This window comes from Crocuta crocuta, unplaced genomic scaffold (assembly GCF_008692635.1).
Source record: "Crocuta crocuta isolate KB4526 unplaced genomic scaffold, BGI_CrCroc_1.0 scaffold647, whole genome shotgun sequence".
NCBI classification, from domain to species: Eukaryota; Metazoa; Chordata; class Mammalia; order Carnivora; family Hyaenidae; genus Crocuta; species Crocuta crocuta.
In genome coordinates this window covers 89,122-98,714 of record NW_027531286.1, presented here as the reverse complement: position 1 = coordinate 98,714, position 9,593 = coordinate 89,122, and the positions used below count along the sequence as shown (strand labels likewise).

Genomic DNA, 9,593 nt, shown 5'->3' with positions numbered 1-9,593 from the left:
CGTTTCCTGGCCCCCTGCTCTCCTTCCCGCCCCGCCCCGCCCCATCGTCCCCTCACCTGTCTACTTTACAGGCCTTGTACCAGCTGCCATATTCCCCATAGGGCGTGCTGTCCCGCCGCTTGTCCTAGGGGGAAGGCATGGTCGGCGGAGGTGGCAGGAGTCTCTCCCTTCTACACATCCCTAGCCTCACCCTCCCTCCCCGGGCCACCCCAGCCCTGCCCACAGAGCTACCTTGCTCTCCTCCCGTTCCTCTGCGTGCATCCAGATGGGCTTGTTGTCCCCTGGGGGGAGAAAGGGGGCTGTCACCAGCCTCCCACATAGGCTTCTCCTGGTTGAAACATAGGACTGGGGTCTGGGGAGGAGGTCGGGGTACCCGGGAAGGATCAGGGTTGGGCTTTGTGAATGAATGAATGTATGAATGAATGAATGAATGAATGGGTGAACAACAACAACAAAAAAACCAGACTCAGAACATTACTGACCCTCTTCTGGAGCAAAGAGATGACAGGGCACAGGCCTGCGCTTGTGGGGCTTGCGACTGAGGGTTGGGGGAAGCGGATCCTTAAACACCTCAGGCCCGCAGCCTGAGACGTGTGCTAGGCCTAACCGATAAGCCGGGCTGAGCAATGTGCTAGGCCTAACCGATAAGCCGGGCTGAGCAATCGCACAGCAGGAAATGACTGACCATAGGGGGCCAGTCGGTGACTTCCTGGAGTCAGGGAGACATTTGGGGTGGAGCAGGAATTGCCCAGCAGGGGAGGGGAGGGGAAGAGACTTTGCGCCAAGGGCACGGGGTATGCAGAGGCTGCATAGGTACCAGCAGGACCCAGGAGGCTGTGTGAGTCGGGGGTGTGTGTTCACACGTGCACACGAAGGCTGGGGGCCAGCCAGACCCCACAAGGGCCTGCCCAGCTGAGGTATTTGCCCGGGATGCGGATGGCTGGATGAGCCTGTATTGTGCGAGTCGGGGGCGGGGGGCACACGGTAGCCACAGACTCACCATTGACAGAGCCAAACTCCTTCTCATGAGCCCGGGTGAGAATCTCCTTGTACAGGGTCTCTGCATCCTGGTACTTGCCCTGTTTAAGGTAGCAGGAGGCCTGCGGGGAGGGGGCCAGAGGGTGAGCGGGGTGCGGGGAGCTGAGCCTCTTCCTTCCTTGCTCCCACCCGACTCCCGGCCCACGGTACCAGGTTGTTCTTGGTTTTGGCCACGTTGGGGTCATCGGGCCCGAGGCGCGTGGCGTAGATCTCCAGTGCCCGCTGGTAGTAGTACTCCACCTCCTCGGCTTTGCCCTGGTTCTGGCACAGCAGGGCCAGGTTGCTCAGCTGCTTGGCCACATCTGGATGAAACTTGCCCAGGACCTGGGAGGGGAGTGGGGGCCAGTGGCTGGGCTCAAGGCCGGCCGAGGCCCCCAGATGCCAGGCCCGACCGGCCTGCCCGGCCCTGCCCGCTCTCACCTTCTCCCGGATTTCCAGCGCCCGCTTGCACAGTGGCTCAGCCTCCTTGTACTTGCCCCGCTTGCCATACAGCACTGCTAGGTTGTTCAATGTTGCGGCCACCTGGTGGGTGGGAGAACAGAGGTCAATGACCTGGGGCCCTGCCTGGGGCCGGGGCAGCCCCCACCTCCCACCCACCCTCACTCACAGCAGGGTGGTCCTTGCCCAGTGTCTTTTCACGGATGGCCAGGGCATCGTTGAGCAGGTGGGCAGCCTCTTTGTACTTGTTCTGGTCTCTGGGTGCAGGAAGCATGGTAAGTAAGGGCTGTCCTCCAGCCCAAGGCCCTCCCCCGGGGGTCCCAGATCTCTATGGTCACGCCTCCTGTATTTGAGGATGAGAGGCCATGATTATGACCCAGAGCTCAGGGAGACTTGTTCAGCCGGCAGATTGGGGGGGACTGTGGAGAGTCCACTCACAACGCACCAGGGCATTGAGTGCCGGGGTATGAGCCAGAGTCCCCTAGATCTGCCACCCCACCCCCACTCCACTGCCTCCTGCCCGGTGCCCCTTGTTATCTATTCTTCAGGGCCTTTGCTCGTACTGCTCTTTCTGCCAAGGGAAAACTTTTCCAACACTGTCATGCTCCGGGCAACTCATCTTTCACCAAAGACCCAATAAGCCGTAATGCCTGGAGAAGCAGTGATATCCTGGTATCCTTAGGATCTCCATGAGCTGCCCCGGTGCCTACTTATGCCCAAGCCTTTCTCCTCCAATGGACTAAACCTTATTCACATCTGTAGCCTAGGTTCACAGAGGCCTAGGCGTCCTGTGGGCTCAGCACCCTCTGGACACACGCTCCTTCTCTCTGCCCGACTGCCCAGTGGAGCTGAGTCCTGGCCCACACCAGGGACTGAGGGTTCGCGACCCAGGGCTGGAACCTTCAGAAAGTGTGCAGGCACTCCCACGGATGACTGTGGCCCCAGGAGCCCTCACCGATAGACCAAAGCCAGGATGTTCAGCATGGTGGCAACATCAGGATGGTCGTGGCCCGATGTCTTCTCCAGGTCTTCGAGCGCCTGCTTGCAGAGTGGCACGGCCACCTCGTAGCGGCCTTGGGAGGCGTACTGAATCACCAGGTTGTGCAGGGTGCGGAGCCGTGCTGGGATTTCATAGCCCCCGTGCTGGGCAGCCACATCCCCTCCTCCAGGGCTGGGGGCTGCAAGGCCAACGGCAGATCAGATGTACCAACTGGGCTGGGCTGGCACACCCCGGCCATGTCTTTGACCTACTGACATGTGGCTCTGGGCAAGTCACTATTCTGCCTCAGTTTCCCCATCTGTAGAATGGGTAGAATCCCAACCCCAATACCTCAAGCCCTGTGTTCTGGGGCAAGCCACCTAACCTCCAAGCCTTGGCCTCCCGTCTGTAGAACGGAGCCTCGACAGCTGTAAGTGCTGGCCCAGGGCTCAGTACTGCACATGCCTCCCCCTTTAACCCTCAGAGGCGGCTCAGAGAGGGAAAGAAACCAGTGGTCCCAGAACAGCTAGCGGCAGAGCAGGACTTAACCCTAGGCCAGGCTGCTCCAAAGCTCTGAATTATGATAACCTGTTCCTCAGGGCTTAGGCGGGGAGTAGCCCTTTTAAACTCTGCCATGCGGTGGGGCGGGGGCGCCTGGGTGGCTCAGTCGGTTAAGCATCCGACTCTTGATTTCAGCTCAGGTCATGATCTCACAGTTCGTGAGTTTGAGCCCCGCGTCGGGCTCTGTGCTGACAGCTCAGAGCCTGGAGCCTGCTTCGGATTCTGTGTCTCCCCTTCCCTCTGCCCCTCCCCTGCTCATGTTCTACTTCTCTCTCAAAAATAAAAATACAAAACATTTTAAACTCTAACATGCTGGGATGTGATGACCAGAAATGAGGCATGAAAGACCATGGTCGCCTTTTGGTCTCCATTTCTGGTGACCTCTGGGTCCCAAGGACAAGGAGTTTGCACAGTCCTCCCTCCCCCTGTCCCCAGAACCAGCTGCCCCTCTGCACCTGGGCTCTGTTCCTCCTCGTTGGGGAACAGGTCATCCAGAGAGTCTTTGGGGGCGTCCCCCTTCTCCTCCTGGGAAGGACAGAACGAGTGTCAGGGAAGGCGCGGTAGCCCAAGTGTCAGCGGCTGGGTCAGAGCCAGCCGTGCTACCCCCCAACCCCCCGCCCAATGGCCTTGCAGCGGCCGCGCCAGGGGCTCACGCTGGGGGAAGTGTCCTCATCCAGCTTGCGGATCTGGCTCATGAACAGCAGGTGCTGCTTCTCCTCCTCGAGCTGGGCCACAGCCTGCTCGCTGCGCTGCAGCTTCTGCTGAGTTCCCGCCAGCTCCTCTCGCAGCCACTGGTTCTCCTGCACCAGGCGCCGCACCTGGGCCCGCAGCTTCTGCTTTTCTGACTCCACGGCCCCCAGGTGGCTCGACAGTGCCAGGATCACCTGTGGCGGCCAGCCAGGACGCGGGGTTAGAGCCTTGTCCGCCCCCCAGCCTGGGCCTCCTGGGGTGCTGGGGCCTGGCCCTGCCTCTGAGGAGCTACAGGGCTGATCATCAAGGGAGTGTTCCCGCAAGGCCCCAAACGAACCCTAGTCCAAGACCTAAACCCAAGAGATTTGGGGATCCCCCGCTACTTCCCTCCTTCTGGGGTCAGGAGCCCTGGGCTCCCCGGCCAACTCTGCTGGACTCTGAGATACTCCATCCACTTTCCTGGGCCTCCAGCTAGTCCTCTGCACTAAAAATCCAGTCCCCGAGGCGCCTGACTGGCTCAGTCGGTTAAGCATCCGACTTCGGTTTAGGTCATGATCTCGAGGCTTGTGGGTTCGAGCCCCGTGTCGGGCTCTGCACTGACGGTGTGGAGTCTGCTTGGGATTCTTTCACTCTCCTCTCTCTCTGTCCCCTCCCTGTTGTGCTTTCTCTCTCGGTCAAAATAAATAAATAAACTTAAAAAAAAATCCAGTTCCCACCTCCTTGGGTTCATCACGAAGACGGCTTGTTGGGGTGTTGCGTTCTCCGTGAGCTAGTCATTCCCTTCTCTTCCTTTGTCTGTCCCGGGGCTTGGACTCAGGCCCTGTTGCGATAGCCACTATAGCGCTGCCCCCCGCTCCACGGCTAGCAATCTCCTAAGAACTCTGATAAATGGCTGGAGGGCCACTGAAAGACCCCATCCTGACTTCCGCCAAGGTAAGCCCTTGCCCTTTTGCAGTCCCCGGAGGGGACAGGTGTCTGTGTCCCAAGCCTTCAGATGGTCTGGGAACCACCAGGGCAGGGGACCCAGAGGCCTCAGCTTCTGCTCCCAACCTCTAAGGCTCTTTTTCTGAGCTTTTAGGCTCTTCCTGCCTTGGAGGCTTGCATAGGATCTACTCTTTCTCCACCCTTCACAGCCAGGGTCATTTCTGCAGCCCCAGGAAAGCAGGCACTTTCCTCTCCCTCCATGCCTCCCTCTTACCCATCTGTGTCAGCGCCTTTGCACACCAGGAGGGAGACCCCTGTGTGTTTATCTCTGCACCTGGCAGCCACCTGGCCAAGGAGGGGATGACCAGCACCCTGCCATGCCAGAGGGCCAGGCTGTCTGGGACCCTGCTCTTTGTCATGCATTAGCAAACGCAGAAGTGACAAGTGTTTTCACATCCACGAGCTTTTTGAAAAATTCCCTCCACAGCCTGGCAGTATATACAGCAGATGGCATGATCCTTATTTTAAAGACAAGGAAAGCGAGATATTACCACCTGCCCAAGGATCATGGAGCCAGGCGGTGTCTCAGCCAAGATTTGAAGGGGCCAAGACTCTTTCCCCCGGAGANCCCGCCTGCATCTCGTCCAGGCAGCCCCAACTTAAGAGGACCAGCACAGAACCCCGGTCACCTAGGGGTTCTTTATATATATGTCTATCTATACATAAAGATATATATATATATATCTTTAAAAAATAAAAAATATATATACATTTTTTAAGTAATGTCTATGCCCAGCGTGGAACCTGAACTCACAATCCTGAGATCAAGTCGCATGCTCTAATGACTGAGCCAGCCAGGTGCCCCAAAGGGACCTTTCAAAAATCTAAGTCAGAATGTGTCTCTTGACTCCTAAAGCCCTCCAAAGGCTTCTTGCTTTCCTGAGAATACAACCCAAACTAATGAGGTGCAGTGCAATCTGGTCCCTGCCTTCTCCACAGGCCTCTTCTGTCCCTCTTCTTCCCCATGAAGCTCTAGCTAGACAGGTCTTCTCTCAACTCTCCCACTACAAGAGCTTTCCTACCTCAGGACCTTTGCACATGCAACCTCTCGCCTTCCTCCCTTTTCTGGAGGCTGGTTCATTCCTTCCTTCAGGTCTTGGTTTAAATGTCACTTCCTCAGAAGTCTTGCCTGACCACTAAATAACACCTCCTGCCATAAGCTATCACAAGACCTTGTCCTTTTCTTTGGAGAACTTATCACCAGATGTAACAATATATATGTGTGTTTCTGACTCTCTCCCCAGTGGACTTGTCTGTCTTGTCGGATCTGCCTCCCTGGCACATAACAGATTGCCTGGCACATAGTAGGCACTTGACAAGTTGCCTGTGAAGGAACAAATAAGAGAATGAATGGGGGGGGGCGGTTCTTAAGGATTTCCTTTTTGCTCTCCTATGCTTTTTGTTCTCCTATGCCATTCAGTCTCTGCCACCCGTCAGAGAAGCCAGGAACAGGGTTCTGTGTCCAGGCTAAAGGATGATCAGGCTCTCCTGAGGCAAGGCACAGCTGGGGTCTCCAAAGCCCATTTGTTTTTTCAACAGATACTACTGGAGTCTTACCATGGGGCTCCAGAGGCCGCATGGTTCCCTGCTCAGATTCTGTTCCTACATTGCCAGGTTTCCTCTGGAAGGCTCCGTCCCTCCCTTGACCTCCCACCTCGGCATCCCAGGCCAGCCTACCTGGGCCTCCCCCAGACCCAGCTCGATGGCTTCTAGGGAGCGACGCAGGAGAACACAGCGCTCCTGTGAGCCGGGCTCTGCCTCGCCGGCTTCATGTGCTACCAGGGGAGCGAGAAGGGCGCGATGCTCCCCGCGCAGGGTCTCCAGGCCTTGGATGACGGCCTTGGTGCCCAGCACGATCTCATCCTGGCTCAGCTTCTCCTCCCGCGGAAGCACCATCGTAGCCATGGCTGTGCCGCCTGTGAAGGCGAGGAGGCGGGCAGGCGGTGCCGGGCCTGGGGCCGCACCGCCCTCCGCCCCGGATTAGGTAAACACCTCCAGTCCCCGGACGCCTGGGTCCCCAGGGTGTCCGGGTCCCCCCGCCGGCAGCCCGTACCGTGCCCGCGCTCGGCCTACAGGGGGCGCGCCCAGGACGTCTCGGCCCGGGAGACGCAATGCGGTGAGGCCGGACCCGGCTTCGGTCCAGACCACTGGGACTGGCGGCCCAGTCTCGGGACTACCCCGGCGGCTCCCTTAGCCAGGACAGGGAGCACCGGAGGACGGGCCTACGGGGATCGTGCAGGCTCACTCCCGTACGGGAGACCCCGGTCCCTCGAGGAGATCCAGCCCCAACCACCCCGGCAGCCCCTTCCCCAACAGGCAGGCCGAGCCACAGTGCCCCTCCGCCAGGGCAGGCCGACCGTGGGGAGACTCTCCCCCTAAAGGAGCTAGAGACCTCAGCGGCTACCTTGTCTCCCCACCCGGGGCCGCGCCCACAATGACCCCTCCCCATAGGTCGGCGCAACGCCCGGAGGACCCCTCCCCTGGAAAGGCCGAACTCCCGCCCCCGGCCACGCAGGACCGCGCCCCCTCCCAGCAGGCCGGCCCCGCTCTCCCACAGNTGCGCCTCCCGCTCCCGCCGGGCTCCTGCTCCGGCTCCGGCTCCCGCCCCGCTTCACCCGGACCGGCAGCCGTGAGCCGGTCCCGCCGCCTCCATCCCGCCGGCCTTCCCAGCAGTCCCTGCGCCGCCTTAAAGGTGAAGCCTCTACCTCGGCGGCGTCGGAGGGGGCGAAACACGCTCTTCTCTTCCCGCAGGCTGCCTTAAAGGAGCGTGCAAGCCGGGCCCGCTCCAGGCTCCAGGGGGACTGGGGCGGGGCCATCCCATGCGGGGGCGGGGCCACCGATGGGCGGGGCGGGGGCTCCCCTGAGGCACCGCTTTCCAGCTGCCACCACCCGCGCCCCTGAGGCCTTGGATTCCTCGACTGTAAACCTTGCGGTGGCCGTGGCCGCAGGGATGAGGAGAGAGGCTCGGGAGATCGTGAGCCTGAAGAGCCTGAACGCACCCAGTGCCACAGCCAGGGAGGACGTCGGGAGAAACCGAGGCGCAGGAAGAAGGCCTGGCCTCCTCCGAGTCCGGAGACTCAGAGACTTTTGACAATGTATTGACATTTATTGACGTTTATTGAGGTCGTTGCCACTTGCTGAGCGCTTACTGTGTGTCGGGCGCTTTGATGCTTTGAATGCGTTTCCTCATTTAATGCTCACAAAGACCCGCTGAAGCGAGCAAGCGAGCACTGCTTTTTATCTGCATCTCCCAGATCTGACCCCAGACTCATTTGTCTCAGAGACTGATTATGACCCTCACCCAACTCTTTCAGAACTATGTCCCTGTGGACATAGGGATTCGTGGTATCTTAGGGCTGCTTTCTGGGGCAAAGGCTTCTGGCTCTTAGGGAGAAAAGGATGGTAAAGGGGAGCTGGGCATCTGCTCAAACAGAGATTTGTGCCCCTGGGGTTGAGCACAAGTGCTGTTTGTCGACCAGGCCCAAGGCAAGGTGATGTCACTCAGAGCTCCGATTAAATGTCACCTCCTCAAAGAGCCTTCTTTGATCCCCAATCCCCCATGGAGACCCTCCAGTCCATCTCTCTATAGCACTTATCCCTTCTAATATTTTTCTTGTTGATTTTGTCTCCTCCCTCCAATACGGGCCAGGACCTGTCTTGTTCACCCCCACAGTACCCTCGGCCAGCCACATAGCTGCACTCAGTAAATGTTGGTTTTTCTTAAAAAGGACGGAAGGGTGCACCTATTGGCTTTGCCAAATTCCTTCCAGGCCCAGGGTTTTGGTCAAATGCTCTGCAGCCCTGGATTGGCAGCTACTCTGGCACGGCCCCAACTGCTTCTAGGTCGATGTCACTAGTGAGTGACAGCAGGATTGGACCACCTGAGGGACAAAACCCGCACAAGGCCTGGCACTGGTACCTGAGGAACTCGGGGGGGGGGGTCCTCGAGTCAGGGGGCTCAGACTCGGAGTCCACCAGCTTCAGTGTCCTAAGTTTCTCCTTAGCCCCCAAAGTGCCTGCCGCAGTGTTCATGGGCACCAAACTGAAGCTCTCTCTTCAGGAAGAACAGCCTTTCTCTTTTGCCAATGGAGATATTTGGTGAGGACAGTGGTGCCCCACCCAGTCTTCTCCTTGTCTACACCGACAAACACTACCCCTTTACTCACCCCTGCCCCAGGTTCCTGAGCCTTCTCCATCCCAATTTCTCATTTCAGGGTGTATGTTAGGTGTCAGTCCATACGCTGCTCAGAATGCGGTGCTCAGTCCAGGNCCCTCTCTCTCTGCCCCCCCCCCCCTCGCTCTCTGTCTCTGTCTCTCAAAATAAAAAATGAAAGACATAAAAAAATTTTTAAGTTTATTTATTTTGAGAGAGAGCGCAGGAGTGCAAGCACAAGCTGGGGAGGGGCAAAGAGAAAGGGAGAGACAGAATCCCACACTGGCTCTGCACTGTCATCATCAGAGCCCAACATGGGGCCCAAACTCTCGAACCATGAGATCATGACCTGAGCTGAGATCAAGAGTCCAACGCTTAACTGAGCCACCCAGGCACCCCTAGAAGGCTCTTCTAGAGACTGGGATTCATTGGTGCAAGGGTAGGTCCTGGGCATCTCTTACTATTTTAAAATTTCAGTGGTGTCCGTGCTGTGTGCCCTGGGTTGAAGACTTCTGCTGAGCTGTTTTGTTTTACAGGTAAGGAGACTAGAGCCCAGAGAGGCGAAGGCAGCTGCACGTGCAGAAAGCCTGCTGTTCTGGGGGAGCTCAGGCTCCCAGGGACCACCGTGTCCTTCTCTAATCTACAGTCTGGTTATTTTGTCCCCGCGTGTAAGGCAGACTGACCACATGGAGCAGAGGTCAAGAGAACTGAGGTCAGATTGCTGGTTCCTACCACGCGAAAGCACAGTTG

General features: G+C 58.2%; 1 protein-coding gene across 2 annotated transcripts in view; it reads right to left on the bottom strand.

Moving 5' to 3' along the window:
* The window catches only part of KLC2 (kinesin light chain 2), a 10,124-nt gene extending 2,685 nt beyond the window's left edge, over positions 1 to 7,439 (bottom strand). The window contains exons 1-11 of one of the 2 annotated variants that reach the window (XM_077771375.1): positions 7,396 to 7,439; positions 6,368 to 6,606; positions 3,670 to 3,900; positions 3,472 to 3,541; positions 2,432 to 2,654; positions 1,646 to 1,733; positions 1,459 to 1,560; positions 1,189 to 1,362; positions 1,001 to 1,100; positions 232 to 281; positions 57 to 124 (exon numbers count right to left, since the gene is read on the bottom strand). In XM_077771375.1, coding sequence (XP_077627501.1) covers positions 57 to 124; positions 232 to 281; positions 1,001 to 1,100; positions 1,189 to 1,362; positions 1,459 to 1,560; positions 1,646 to 1,733; positions 2,432 to 2,654; positions 3,472 to 3,541; positions 3,670 to 3,900; positions 6,368 to 6,595 — 1,334 coding nt within the window. In that variant the 5' untranslated portion in view covers positions 6,596 to 6,606; positions 7,396 to 7,439. Of the gene's footprint in view, positions 1 to 56; positions 125 to 231; positions 282 to 1,000; positions 1,101 to 1,188; positions 1,363 to 1,458; positions 1,561 to 1,645; positions 1,734 to 2,431; positions 2,655 to 3,471; positions 3,542 to 3,669; positions 3,901 to 6,367; positions 6,955 to 7,395 lie in introns of those variants that run through there. The other variant, XM_077771376.1, reaches the window with a different exon arrangement.
* Positions 7,440 to 9,593: the final 2,154 nt, after the last annotated feature.